Source organism: Acanthopagrus latus, chromosome 1 (genome assembly GCF_904848185.1).
Source record: "Acanthopagrus latus isolate v.2019 chromosome 1, fAcaLat1.1, whole genome shotgun sequence".
Lineage (NCBI taxonomy): Eukaryota > Metazoa > Chordata > Actinopteri > Spariformes > Sparidae > Acanthopagrus > Acanthopagrus latus.
Genome location: NC_051039.1, coordinates 29,411,769 through 29,427,400, shown reverse-complemented (window position 1 = coordinate 29,427,400; position 15,632 = coordinate 29,411,769). Strand labels below are relative to the sequence as shown.

The 15,632-nt window shown below is 40.1% G+C and overlaps 1 protein-coding gene across 7 annotated transcripts in view; it reads right to left on the bottom strand.

The window, feature by feature from the left end:
- The window catches only part of LOC119026073 (VPS10 domain-containing receptor SorCS1), a 183,179-nt gene that overhangs the window by 86,729 nt on the left and 80,818 nt on the right, over positions 1-15,632 (bottom strand). For all 7 annotated transcript variants that reach the window (XR_005077035.1, XR_005077036.1, XR_005077037.1 and 4 more), the window contains exon 2: positions 5,444-5,511. Coding sequence is in view for 3 of the 7 variants with exons in the window: in XM_037110191.1 (XP_036966086.1) it covers positions 5,444-5,511 (68 nt within the window). In the remaining 4 variants the exon portion in view is untranslated. The remainder of the gene's footprint in view (positions 1-5,443; positions 5,512-15,632) is intronic.

The following is a 15,632-nucleotide window of genomic DNA, read 5'->3' as shown; positions in this document are numbered from 1 at the left end:
TCTTGATCGGCTACATAACAAGTGTCATGACATTAGAACAAATCCTAAGCACGATATGTGTTTTTTGGTTGGCTTTATGAAACTGTTGACAAAGTAAGAAGATAACGTTGCTGGTGGAAAGAAAACAGAAAGTCAAGGCAAGCCAGTGTGCGTTCATTAACGTGGACAAATTAACAATGTGTGGGATTAATGCAGTCAAACTCGTTCAGTGATTATAAAGAAAGATGATCTCTGAGTCTCTTTCTTGGGTCATCAAATATAAGGCGTACAATGTCCCATTAATGTGGTTCTTACATCCCTGCAAAACTTTTCTATCCACTATTATGATTTTTGTTGATATTTGCCACAAAATATATATTTTTTTTAAGAATAAAACAGATTTCACCTTGTGTTACTTTGCATGATCCTGTGCTGTATAATGATAAATGAACCTGGTTCCTTGTACTGTAAATAAAGGGAATGAAGGCTGACAAAAGCTCATAGTATCAAAGCGTGTTTGTGTGAGATCTTTTCCTTTATATGTCCTTTGGCATTAAGCGATGACAGACAGGTTTTGCCTGCACACATAATGCCATGTGATTTCTCTGTGTAAAAGTTTCAAGCTGTTACCTCATGCTGCTATCTGGGGCCACAACAGGCAGAGATGCCTAGTATAGCTTCAAACTCTCCCTGAGGAGCGCTGCGTTTCTGGCAGACCGATTGGCTATCTTAACCGCAGTTATCTGTAACTTTGCTGCTCTGTCTTTGTGCCTGTGTATTGCCTGCTAATGTTCTGTGCTGTTATTATCCTCTTTGCTCTCTCAAAGTACTGTATATATCATCTCTTCATTCCTCTGTCTTTCGCTCAATACCTCAGCTTAGCCACGTGCACCTTCAATCATCCATCCATTAATAGAAGCTCTGTTTTCTCAAGGCATCGGATTTATAATAATGTGAGTGAAACATCATCAGTAGATGCACCATTACGAGGGTAATGACTTCAGCGACACAGAGCAATAGCTTCACTTGGGCCTCTATGAGGTAAGAACAGTCATATAATGGTACATTTACCATAGCTCTGGGTGAGCGCTTAAGCCTTTAGGCAGCCTCTGTGGAAAACTGTGTGTTGTTTGCTCTGTGAACTTGAAGTCTTTTTACCATATAAACGGCAGAGAACAAGGGATCTGAAAATAATTTGTTAACCTTTGAAGGTTAAATGAAAATACAGAGACAGACAGAAGGATGGACAACAATCATATTAATGTGTTCCAAAATTCAAAGATTTATGTATTAAAGCATAGTCTTTACAAAAGAGTTGATGGTGAAGTGTCACTTTGTCCCAGTGCCTTCACACAAATCTCTTAAACGTGATACTGATGTTTCCAAAAACTCAAGCAAAGCTTGGTCTAGTTTCAAAACAACAAAAGGGAAAATGTGGGGGCAGCATTAGTCAAAACACTGGAAGATGAAGATGCTTTTCTTATTGCTACACCAGAGGCAATATGATTGTATTCAGATGTTAGATTTAACTCAATTGCCTTTACACAAGAGTAAAAGACTAAGATTTAGACTTACTTTATTTGTCATTCAAATTTTACCCTACAGTGCAATTGTAAGGGGAAACTGACCATTTACCATTTACCATTTACAGTGCAGATGGAAAATGTTGTTGCAGATGCCTCAGCATACTACAGGATGAAAACAGCAGCATGTATTTAGCAGAGCCTAAAGCTGGCAAATAAGTGAAGCAAAGAGCAAGTCATGTGGGATAAAACAACAACAACAACAACAACAACAACAACAACAACAACAACAAAAACAAAACATGGATTTTGACTTCATGGGAAGTTGAATGTGCAGGTGGACAGGGTGACAGATTTTTCTTTTGAACTGACAAAAACGTTTAAATTAAAAATGTCAAAACGGGCCACCATGATGACTTACTTGGGCAATCTGCCCAGGTAAATAAACAGCAAAGTGTATGTGTGGGAAACACATGACACATATGTATGAGAGAGAGGTGATGATGTATGGCAAACTCTGCAAGAAAAAAAACAAAAAAAACTAAACAATCATTGCCAAAAGCTTAGCAACAGCAGCCAAAGTAAGCAATTAAATTATGAGAATAGAGGAACATTTATTGGCTAAGGTAAATACCAAAACAAATCTGAAAAAGAATGAATATTAAACTTCTATTTAACATGTGGATACAAACACTGCTGCCAATAAATGAACCAATAAATGAGCCACTGTTTGCAAATGTGTTCACACATCAACTTTATAAAGTGATTATTTTTTACTTTATATCCATGATGTATTTCAGATTTTTGTGCAGCATCTCACTAAAGTGTTAGTATAATATAAAACTCATATGATCCCCCCACCCCATGTTTGCTCTGCTGAACACTTGTCAATCAAAAGATGAAGGTATCCATCCTTATTTTTGCTCTTTTTAATCTTAAATACTGTAAAATGTGTCATAAGTCTGCCAGGGTGAAAACACACATACAGGATTTTCCTTCTTTTTTCTGCCCCTCCAGCTTAAAAAACACTCTTGGAAGCAGGGCATTAAGTGTTCAAACTTGAAAAGGGATCTACTGCCTCAAACATTAATGTCAAAAATTAAGCTGACAGGTATAAACCTCAGTACACAGGAAGAGCTCTTCGACACATTTTACATTTTATATAATCAGAACTGCTTTATCCATTCAGACAGCAGACTTATCCAAAGAGTTGGTGAAACTGAGGGAAAGTAAATGGAATGCTACAGGTTGCCTTGGCCAAACTGAATTTGATATTCATAAGCTATTCGTTAACATGTTGGCAATGCATAAATATCCAGTGATAATTGGTATATCCTCTATTGGTATATGTTATCTTCATATAACCCCTTCCCTCATTTTTAAATCTTAAGAACATAAATCAATTCCCATATTTAGAATCATATATGCAGTGTCAGTATCAGCTTGCTTTCGTCACTCTATTGAAGCTACATGATTCTTATACCAAGTGTTACACTCAAACTCTAGATGTCACGCTTTTCAGCTGCACCATTGCATCAAATAGAATGCATCTAGATATCTTGAGGATTTTCTTTTTTTTTTTTCTTTTTTTAATCTGTGTCTCCCTCATACTTCTGTCTGACATATCTGATATTTCCAAACTTTGGGATCTCCACAAGAATTTCACCTCTATTCAGCTGATTTATATAAGACTTTGTGGTCTGCTACTGTTTGCTATATCTGAGCCACAAGAAGGCCATATTATAGGCACATGGGAAGAAAAAAAAAAAGAACTGGTCCATCTGTCATCACGTCATTCTTGCTAGTCAAATTACTTACAGAACATCATTTTAAAGCAAATCAATCTTGAGTCTTGGTCTCTACACATGAACACACGTATTGAGTATTGAGTTTGTGTACACAGTTTACATTGCATTGGTAGCGGGACGGGCTGCACAGAAAATACAGTGGGATCCAAAAGTCTGATACCACTAGTCAACATACTAAAACATTTGTTTTCATTTCTGAGAAGTTGGATCTTTTCAGTATGTCTCCCTTTTGGCTTTACTGACAGCATGCACTTGAGCTGATACTGACTCCAGAAGTTCAATGCAAAACCTATTGACTCGTGTTATCCCGGCACAATTTGAGCATGTCCCACAAAGCCTCTTGTAATGTCATGGAATGTTTGGTTCTCTCAGTCTCCAAGTGCCCCTTCAAATGTTCAGTGGGGATGAGGTCAGGTGACTGTGGAGGGAAGTCCATGACAGTCAGGACCCCATGGCCTTGTTTGGTCTTCAAGTGGTTCTGACTAAGTAAGGTGCAAGGTGTGTTTGTTCATTATCCTGCTGCAGTATGAATCCTTCTCTACAAACCTGAGAGTGTAGCATGTCTCTTAAGAATGGAGTGGTACTCCTCCTTGGTCAGGGTAGAGTCAGTTATGTGCAGCTGTCTAATTCCAGATGAGACAAAACAGCCCCAGACGTAAATATATTCCCATCACATGTTTCACTGTGGGTTTGAAATAGTGTGGTATCGTTCTCTCTCTTGTTCTTCTCCTTGCATACACACCTTCTGTTACTGCCATCATTAACTTGGATTCATCAGTAAATGGCATTTTCTACAGTCACCCGCTGTAATTCTGGTATTTCTTGTCCAACCTCAGCCATCGGGTCTTGTTTCCATTCTGAGATGTGGTTTAGAAACTGCTACTCATCCCCTGAGATGCTACGAGACAGCCTTCTTGACAGGACTTTTTTTCTGATTGGAGCCTCGCATTTTTATCTTTGGAAAAATCTGTATCTGTGATGAAGCTGCTCTTCTATCTCTCAGGGAGCAAACTCCTCTAATGGTGTGGTCTCTTTGGGTCAGCCAGATTGTTCTTTTAATGCAACAATCCAGTTTCTGTAAAGAGTCGGAGAGTACCATATGTAAAATGTTGGACAGCACCCCCCCGAGAAAACTTGAGGCTGGCCATGATTTGACGCTGAGAAAGGCCATCTTGAATTAAGATAATAATTAATTACTACAGAATCTTAATCTGGTCTTAGACTTTACGACCACTCTACATGGAAATGTTTAGTTTTAAAATGTCTGCAAAGTCTTAAAAAACTCTTTTTCAATGATCTTCCACAAAGGTCCACATACCGTCACTTCAGACATCAAAAATGTGATGGTGTATTCTGTATTTGCAGCATGTTTCCTGCAGTCTGTAGGAGATGTTTTTTCTTCAGTTGATGACAATGTTGCATTGAGCTCTGGGGGCTTCCGCGCATTTCATAAATGTTTCAGTTTAAATATTTAGCAAGATTAACAATATTTGGCTGATCAGTCTTTTTCTCTCTTTACTTCTTTAAATTAAATGATGTAGTCAGTCTTTATAAATTCTGCTTTCCTAGAGAGAACACGTCTGTGCCACTGCATTTCATAGGGAACGATGATGAACCACATTTTATCTTCTTTGGTTATGGCTTTTTTTTTTTTCTTTTTTTTTTTTTTTAAATGTAGCCCACTCCTTCCTAAATGGCTTCTACTAAAGTTACATCAGAATCGAGTCAGAAATGAGGTTGGCGCTCCAAGCAAGTCTACGCTGTGTTCAAGGCTGGTCAAGGTAATTTGCTGGATAACACTGGCAGCTCTAGTGGTGTTGATTAGTGGCTTTCATGTGAGCGATTTCTGGTGGCTATTCAGGCTTGTCATATGAGAGATGTTTTTTTGACTGTTGCCTCTTTCTCAAGCTTTAAATGTCTCATTAATTCACATTATGGGATCGTTGTCAGTATTGGCATTCTTTTTCACCAAGAGCAGTGCTGGGAGCAGTTCAAACACAAGATTAAGAAAAGATCAGAAAAAAAAGAGAACTAAACTCTACACTCCCTTTTGACCAATTTATTTTGTCAAACTCTTGGTTGCTCTGGGGTTTTCTAGGAATGTTACGAGCTCATGTAGTGGGATAAGCTTACCTCCATAATGAACTTTCAGTCACGCTGTTGAGGTTGAAGTCAAATAGTTTGGTCAGCATCAGAATCACCTGCAGATCAAGAAAAGCATTGCAATCAATACAAAGCCTACTGATGAAATGTCTCATTAGCAAGGTAAACAGTATCAGTGCAAAACAGCAATAATTCAAGAGTATCCGTTATGGTAGACGCATTGCTTTTTTTTTTTTTTTTTCTTATTTTAAATGCAATGAATGTGATTACAACTGCCTGGAACATCATTTGTACCTCATCAGTGACAACTGTGAGGTGAGATGTCTAAAGGACCCTAAAGGACACTGAAACACCCACCACAACCGCAGTCTGTTCCCCCTGCTGCCATCTGGAAAAAGAAACAGGAATATTCTCTGCCGTAACACCAGATTACAGAGCAGCTTCACTCTTCGGGCTGTGAGAATACCAAACTCCTCCTCTACATCGCATCATATAAAATAGATTGTTTTCCATTTTTTTCTCGTTACATAGTGTAAAGGGACTAAACTCAAGTCAGCCCTTCTGTTGAAATTCAGGACTTAATCAGGCCAGGGCCGATTAAAATATAGAGTAAATAATCAGGTTTCCAACCAAATGTAGTGCACCTTTCAACAGAATTTTCTGGAAATCTATTAATGACAATGTAAGTTTCCATCAAGTGCTGTTACATGAATATTAGGAGAGTACCAAGATAAACAAGTGCCATCGGCATTTTCAATTTGACAGAAGAAGAGGGCAGAGAGGTGGGTTGTCTGTTGATTTGATGAAGGTTACAGTATTCTCATTGATGCACATGGATCGGAGGTTTCCATCTGCTGCTATTTTTCGCTTGAGTGAAAACAAAAATCGGTAATACACAGAGCGCGTGTCATCGACTCACCGATGCAGTTGTAATTTCAGCACCCACGTTGTGTAATTAGCAAATGTACTTGCACCCATATGCACACCCCTGGGTGAGGAGGTCTTTAAAATGAGCACATCTTCAGGCAGCCAAAAGTGATTACACCATAGATCAGCAGCAATGTGGTCTCAAGTCAAAGGTGCAGTACTTTTCCTACTATTTAAGAAGTTTCACAACGTTAAACTGAATAGGACTGAATTGACATATAAAGAGTACTCTCACTAGACTGTGAAATTTAATAACCATCACAGGAGAAAAATGCAGTTTTTGATGTGAGGGAGAGAGAGTGTGACCAGTGAAAGGCAGACAAAATGGCATACTGCTTCCCTTTACGGCAGCTGTCTGTACAGTATGCTGCTGGCTGCTCTGGTTGACTGCATGTTGGATCACATCAGATTTTCCTCGGGGCTGCTCGCATCAGCTAATTTTGCACTGGTTCAGACGTGTCGTTTTGAGGTATGTTTACCACTGACCATATGCATAAAAAGCAGACTCTACATTTTGTTATTTTTCGTCTCCGTGAAACATAGAATACATTTCATTAACAAAAATGTATCTTGTGCACTTGGCGACTGTCATTTAACTGTCTTTAAAACCATTACTACTTTTCTTTCTTTTTTTTAGGGACCTTGATCAGTTTTAATTCTGTGACACTGATCACCACGTAAGACAAGACATTCATCTTCTAAAATGTCTCTGCCAGGGTAAAACTCATTCAGTCAACACCAGGGATCTCCATCCACAGCATCCACCATATATACTTTGCATTACTTAGAGTGATCTCCTCTAATTGCTTCAAACGCATTACTTAAACATATCAAACTGATTCTAAACACTCCACTGTAAATATTCCTTATTCTGTTAACACCCTTGTGGTGCACGCGATGAGGGAAAGTGGGTCAGCCAAAGTCTTGGGGGAAAAACAGAGGCAGAAACATCACATTTTGCTCTAAGCATAAAAGAAGTAAAGCAGCGCGGAAACTCACAATCTATTTACTTTGTGACTGGAGGTGTATTTGAAATGGATAAAATTCCGAAGAAGCAGAGGAGTCAAAAATATCTTTACAGGGAATGCTGCAGTTTCAGTTGAATATACAGTCTTGGTTAAATGTTAACAATGAATTGTAACGATTGTATATCTTGTCAAACTTGAGTTCCAATAATTTCTCAAGCCCTCATTTTTTTATGGAATGAGTGGAACACATGCTACTTGTCACAAAAAACTCTCATGAAGTTTGGTTAAATAATACATTTAATACAGGTCTTCTAAAAAATGTGACCAAATCTGCTGGGTTAAAAATACACATACAGCAACTTGAATGATCAGTTTTGGTGATTTTAAAAAGTTGCAGGAATCAAACTTTCTTTGTAGCATGGCCTCCTCTTCTGAGTGATGATGATCGATAACAGCTGATGACTGTTCTGGGCCCATTTTAATAGGACTTGTTTGATATGGCCATTATACTCAGCCACAAAATCTACAATGGGAAAGTCTAAGGACCTCAGCATTGATCTGAAAGAGTGCATTATTGATTTGAGCAAGTCAGGAAAGTCACTCGGAGTATGTAGGTGAAACCTTCAGGGTAGAATTGAGGTTTTAGAATGGACTTCCCAAAGACCCCATTGAGATCATGTGGACTGTGCTGAAAGAAACAAGTCTGTACCAGGAGGCTAACAAACCTGGCTGAACTTCACTGAGTCTGTCAAGAGGAGAGGTTGAACATTAAGCCAGAGGATGACCAGAAGATTGTGGATGTGAATCAAAAGCACCTAAATAACTGAGAATGGCCAAGAGACATTTAACCAAATATTAGAATTGCTGTATCTGTATTTTTGACCCCGCAGATTTGGTTGCATTTTCAGAAGACCTATAATAAATGATTTATTGAACCAAACTTCTTGAATGTTTATGTGACAAAGTAGGTTGTGTTCCACTCATTCTATCGCAGAAAAAATAAGAGCTGTAGAAATCACTGGCGCTCAGGACCGCCATTATATACATGTTCTTTACAAGTGTATGTAAGCTTTTGACCTAGACTGGAGACATATTCAACAGTATCAGTGTTCCAGCCTCTCCAGCTCACGAGTAATGATTCATGTTGATAACAAAATCCCCAAGGATATTATTGTTTTGATTCTGATTCGGGTATCTGATGACCCTTATGCATTGTGGGTAACCCACGGCACAGTGGTCAGGTGACATGGTGTGGGTGAAGAGGAGATGCTGCCAATGGAAACGCATCTATCCGCACACACTTGTGGTGCGCTGGAAAATACGTATCTCCAACATTGCTATCGGGGAAACTGAAACTAGTTCCCTGTGTATGGAGTACAATAAATAACAGCATCTACACACTTTTCATTTGCTGCCTTTAAGTCATGTGCCACGCTGTGCACGGCCAATATCCAACTGTTTCCCCTTGGCCCATCTGCCTTTTGATTTCTGTTACTGCGGCAGCAACCAAGCCTCTGTATGACTTGTGTGACTTTGTGAAACAGTTCTGCCAGCATGGGGTTCCTGTGAGTACAAGCAGAACAGATGCACCTTGGGTAGTGGAATTACATTGCCAGGTTGGGGCTCCTGTGATCAAGCTTATTATGTATGCACTAACATCTGCAGCCCCCAAAACACTGAAAACGTGTGGTGCACTCAGCCAGGGTGTAGCTGGCAGGGTTTTGGAGTGTTGTTGAGGATGTTGTGGAAAATAACCAGCAGGCCAACAACCAGTAGCAAAAAGGCATTGATTAAGAGCAATTCAGGAAGGATTAGCCTGGGGAATGAATAACCTTAAATGTCCGGACTAGACCTTAGCATGCTAATGACTGACCAAGTCCATTTAGCTGCCCAGCTGGAGGCTGAATTCACACTCGCACCACGCAGCTTCTCCCTTTCTCAGTTTTTGCCCACTCCCCTCCTTGTTTCTCTCTCTCTCGTCAAATCGCAACACCATTTTCTACTGCAAGGCTGAGTGTGTGTGTGCGTGTGTGAGAGAGAGGGGTGAAGGTGAGGGTAATGGTACAATTATGTTTTTAGCATCTCTGGGTCATTCTGCTCTGTGTTTGTGTGCCTCTGTGTATGTGTCACTGTATCCCTCTGGATATAGGTGAAGGTGGTGGGGGGGCAGTTGTGCTTTTAAAGCTCAGAGTTGCCCTGTAAGGCTGTTTTTGTGTGTATATTTGTCTGGGTGCATGGCGTGAAAGGTGTTCAGATTATGGCTGAAGTCCTTTAAAAGGCTGAGGTATGAGCCGGCCTTGGATTCACTAGTTGAAGGGCAATGTGCGTACTGGCCCTTCTGTCTGCCACATATGGAGACTATGTGGGCAATCATCAGCAAGTGGCCCTGTCAGATGGGCTCCCACTGGAAAGTGCATATGCTTCACCACTGACCATGCCAATTAGGCCTGTGGGCTTATCCTACTGTAAATACTAAGATGAGGCAAGATTCCCTTCTGCCAAGGCCAGCAGACACAGCCTCTGGACAGACACACACTCGGTTCTGACAGTTCAGGGGTGTGCAGAGGAGCATGAAGGCATCAGATTGACATGGGACATAACTGGTGGCTGTGCGTAACAGTTTGAGAATAGACATGCAGTGATTAAAGGATGTTTTAAAAAGAAACCGCCTTTACAAGAATGCAGAATTGGGTGTTCAAAAGATTGTACTGGACCTGTGAGCAGCTGCGTTAGTGTGTTTGTACAAGGGCTGCACTGATGAAAAGAGAAGAGATGAAATTGGTGATGTATGTGCCACAAACAGTTACCATCAAAATCCACTATTCTAACAGTGGTGCCACAGACATCCAATGTGAAAACAGTAGCTTCAGGATCACCAGTCATCCCTACCTGCTACGGTCAACATAACAAGACAGGCAGACAGGAGGAACATTGTTATCTTCTTGGCTTAGTAAGAAAAAGTTCATGCTACAACGTGCAACTTTCTGCACATTCAAACTACAGCTGAGATGACAGAGCAGCTAGTGTTGCATGTTTGGTTTCACCTTTTTGTTGGTCTGTGGTGAAAATGTCACTAACTGATCCGCTCACATGAAATAAAGGGGCTGCCATGATGGCCTCAGATTAAAGCCTGATCAATTTGGGGGCAAAAGCTGAACGCATTTATTCAGTAAAAAAAAGTCCCAAATCAATATATCTGCGCATATTATTTACAATGTTCCTCAAATGTGTTTATCAAGCATTTGTGCAAAATGATAATTAATGGCATTAGGATATTTTACATTTTAACATACTGTCTAAAATTACGCTGAAACAGTGTGTATTTCACTGGAAATCTGATAGGCCTTGAACCTGAACTTGATAGGCCGATAAGCAAATATGGCCTGATAATATCCATCTACCGATGTATCCGTCAGATCCATGCCAAATGTCAAGACATTTTAGGAAGGCCTTAGAAGTAATTACAACCTTAAAAGGGAAGAAAAAAAAAGTGAAAAATTGATACAATGAAAATTGAAAGGTGAGGGGCAGCAAAGACAATGTGCTAAGTGACAATGAATAAGATGCTGCTCTATGCACATACACACAAACGCACATTGTTTTGGATTGGTAAGTGCCAGCATTGACTCCTTATCAAGCTGGATTAGGCATCTGCCTTCAGAAAAGCTCTGATAAACAAACCTCTGTCACCTAACCAGTACCAAACAGCAGACGGACAAAGTTACAGTATCAATATGCTGGTGGAAATAGCAGAGTACAGCTCAGGATCCATTTATTTTTCTCAGGTGTTGGTGAAACCAAAAAGAGAAAGATCGTTTGTTTGTTCCATGTCTGGTTTGTCATTTAAATCTGGACCCTTTCGCTTTGTCAATCCTGCTATACATTTCTCCTCATTTTAGTTCATATGGCCTGGCAACAGCATATCAACCACAGACATCAAAATAAAAAGCACAACATTTGATGCAAAGTTACATGTGTGATTAACTCGCACACACGTTGCTCAACTAGTTTACTTCACACACTAATCCCAAATTAGTTGACGTTACTAGGAAACTGCATGGAAACCCATTGCTGGGGTGAGTTTTCACACAAGGTGAAACTAAACAGGTGTTGTACAAACTCAGACCTAAACATCAAGTTAAGTCTATTCAAGGGTCAATGCAATATTTCAACTTGCCGATAGTTACTTCCAGTAATCAGTCTGTAATCTCCAACACATTGACCTCTCTGTATCTTATGGGTCTTATTATTCTCCCACTTGATGTCAAGGTGTCTGTTCAGCACCACATTCTGAGCTATGATTTAACAGTGACACGTTGTTTTCCTGATGGTGAGTGTGGGAATGTGGCGATGTTTGGGTTTACATGTCCAGGAGCCTTCAGAGCCATTAATCTGCTCTGTGTGTTTTAAAGGTGAACTGAGTTTGGCCCTCAGGCCAGATGTTGGAGATGTTCACATATATGCATTTCCACAGAGAGACAGAGAGATGATCCAGTCAGCTTTAGGGGGTAAGAAGTGACACCAGCGTGGGTAGGTGATCTATAGAAAATGTGCTATTCCAGATGGAGAAAATAGATCAACTCCCATTTCGCTTATTGGACAGATGGACGTTCACGCCACCAATGTGACCAATTAGAAGAAGTAGGACAGTGCGGGCAGAGAGACTCTAAAAAGGCCCGCACAGGCAGAGAAAGTGGTTAGGTTACTTGTAGATTTCTGAGATCGAAGGTTCATGATGATTTGTGATAGAGCAGAGGGCAAAGCATTGAGTATAACTTTGCCATAGATTTGTGAATACCAGAGAGTGGCCTGGCCTCTGCAGAGTCTTTTATTAACAAACTGCATGCCAACACCTTTGATGAAGACAGTGCAGAAACTACAACGTCCTAACAGGTGACTTATCTCTGGACACGCGTGTCACTTCATGGCACATTGTCAGTATCTCGACTGTGTGCATGTGTGTGTCGGGTTAGGGTTTCCTGTTTCCTGCAGCAGTCTTGTTTTCTAGAGGAACTCTGTGTTTCTCCTGAAGATTTGTCCATTTGGAGTCTGCACCGAGTATGATCTTGGTTGCGCAAGCAGGTCGTTCATCACTTCCAGAGTCCAAAGTCCAGATTCCTTCTCAGTCTCCAGTAGAGTGTTTGTCCAGCAGTTTTACACCGCAGTCACAACACTGATTTTGTTTAACTTCTTTTTCATCTTCCTGCTATCATCCAGTTTCAGTCCATTTTCTGAAAGAATGTGTCCCGGATATTTGCTTTCCTCCAGTCCTACTTTGCATTCGTAGCAATTTAGTTTCAGGTTCTGAACCCTGGCTCATTCCGAAGCCGGCCTCAGTCTCTTATGTTGTTCTTTAGTGTCAACAAGATCTCCATCAGTGTATGTTTCTATATCATTCAGTCCTACAGAAACATCCTTCATTGCTCTATTGTAAATTTCCAATGCAGAGTTTATCTCAGCCTTATGGTGTGTTTTACTGCTACGCAGGCCAAGCCCAATTGTCACATCTGCAGTCCACTCCTCTGGTTTCTGATTTTGTGTCACTCTGATCTGTTTATTCTGCATGCACTGCACCAATAGCAAGCTGTTTTCCTTTATCACTGTCATTACACATCCAAGCAAAATGGTTCATTTCTCCACAGAAGCTGGAGAGCTTCATGGTGCATGTTGATTCCCAAACCTTTGGCATTTAAATGTTTCTTTTGTCATTCCTTTGTGCTTTGTGTCTTTCTTTTACTGCATGTTTTCTCTTTTGGACGTGCTTATCTTCCCCGCGCATCTGTTTAGCTGTGCCTTAGTCATTTCTGATGATTGAAAAATGCTTAGTTTCCTCCAAAGACATGTCAACTTCTCTCAGCGACGTCTCTCTCATGGAGTTGGAATTAATCCCAGTCACTATTCTGTCACTGATTAGGGACGACTCCAAAGCACCGAAATCAAAAGACTTTGCCTTTGTTCTGAGTTCAGTTGCTTACGGACTGACAGACTTCAGTCTCAGTCTCCCTGGACAGACATGAAAAACATGTATCATTCATTTGACAAGTTCTCTTTCAGACTGAATTATGTTTCAAACCTCTGCATTATGGCAGCCAAATGTTGTTGTACCTCCTCATTTGCAAAAGAGAAAGTGCAAAAACGAAAGTGCTTCTTCACAGGCCACATGCAGGAGCAATGACGACCGTACCTCAGCATCTGTTTCAGTGTAGCCCAGAGCTTCCAGGTACAGTGTAAACCTCTGTGGGAACTCTCTTCAGTTTTCCGAAATAGCATCCGACTCAAGTCAAGTCAAAGATGCATTTCAACCAGACTTTACAAAGGATGCTTCAGGAACCAATCACTGTCTTTTTAGTACACTGTGAGCTGAGTGCTTTATTCACTTTGCGGAGTATCACAGTATCATTACAACTTTAATGGTAGTATTTGTAAGCACAACCCACACAAGAGCCTGATCCAACTAACTGTCTGGTATGTTTAAAATATACGAAGTTGATGATTATGCAGAGGCTTATAAATCTAACTGAATGAGTTTAAAGAGAGAAAATGTACCTTTAAAGAAAGTCTTTGGTGAAGTTCAACTTTTTTTTTTTCCTTTCTTTTTTAGAACATAATCCTTTCTTTCAAAATCATCCGTTGTTAAAGCTACCCACTACTTTTGACATGATTTTGGAGCAGACAGAGAGCAGTTCAAAGAAAAAAACTTGCTTCTCAGAAGGTTCTTTGACAAGGTTTCCAAATGTCTAAAGAAAAAGTGCAGTGATATTAGCCATGCAAAGGGAAGCCTGAGCTCCGGGTGGGGATCAGTAACAACTGTGTCTGTGCAAAGCTTTAGGTGTTTAAAATATGTCCCCATTATTTCTTTTTAATCAAAAGTATGCCTTTGCTGCTAGCAAACAGTGTTATCTTCTTTACTGTTTGGTAATTGTCCTTGGATGGAGGAGAGAAAATATCATCATGGATCAAAATACCCAAACGTGCATATGCAAACAACAATTACCATTTCCTGGGGCACATGGAGGCAAAATAAACAAATATGAATTGCGTATCGGCACACATTCTGAAACTCTCAGAACAGGAAAATGTGCTGGGTTGATGGTCTGCAGGGCATTATGAACTATTTGTTTTTCTCACATCTCATTTTTGTAATCACGTGAGACCAGATTTCACCAGGGGACAGATCTTTTTGCACTGTTTCATTACAGGGGGAAAAAAAAAAGAAGAAGAGGAGAATGATGTGAGCGCAGACGATGATGCATAATCAGAGGGACAAAAATAAAGTTTCTTGCCACACAGATTCATTTAATGAAACCAAAAGCTGTTTTGCAGCTTTGTTAATAAATTCCTTCTTTAATGAAGTTTCAGGGAAGGAGAACACTGCAACACACACTGACATTGGTGTAAACAAGTTTTACCTGCCGACACTTCCAAACACCTCAAACTGTCAGACTCAAGGGGGATCGTTGAGCCAGGAGCGCTACACTCTGTGGATTAGTCTGTCACATGTTCCTTTGGAAGATTCATCACTTTTGCCTATCGCTAATATAAAAGTGAAATATAGCTAGAAACAGGGTGTTCATGTGCTTGTCACATATCTAAAAATATGTCTTCATTGGCATCAAAACTGATCAAGACCTGTCAGAGGTGCATAGCTCTGGGATGCTATACTGTATATGCCATAGCATACTAATGTTCAGGCACTGCTTATTAATCAGCAAATAATCAGCCCTCTGTGGCCTGATTTCTGTCAGTCTTCATTAGCAGCTGATGTTAAGCTGCCAAAACGATACAAATCTAATTTTCTCCAATATATTCTCCTGAGTATAACGGGAAATATATACATTTTCTATTTTTCGATTGCATTGCAGCAGATTATTTTTGGATGTGTGATATTTGAAGAGATGCCCTTAGAATACTGAGGAGGACTTTGTGACTGCCTGCAGTTTCAAGTGCTGAGTGTTTAATCCACACGTACCTGTCACCTTTGTTTTGTTCTTTTTCTTTTTGAAGACGATGTGGTTTTGGGACTCGTAATTTTCCTTGCTCTTTACCTATTTGCTGCTCCTAATTGGTTGTTAACCCACTTTGTACTGTGTAGGTTTTTGTCTACCATACCTTGGAGGGATTCAGGGGATTAACATTGTTGCAATTAAGTCTCAGATCTTACAAGTGTGGAGCCGTGAATGCATTTCCAGACACGAAAGGCTTAAAGAAGACATTAAGGGTGTACTTACTGGTAATATGCACTAAACATATGCAGAACGATTATTCTCTATACATAGGGATTGTGTATTGTGAGTTCTTTTGTGATGATGACACAGTATGACAAA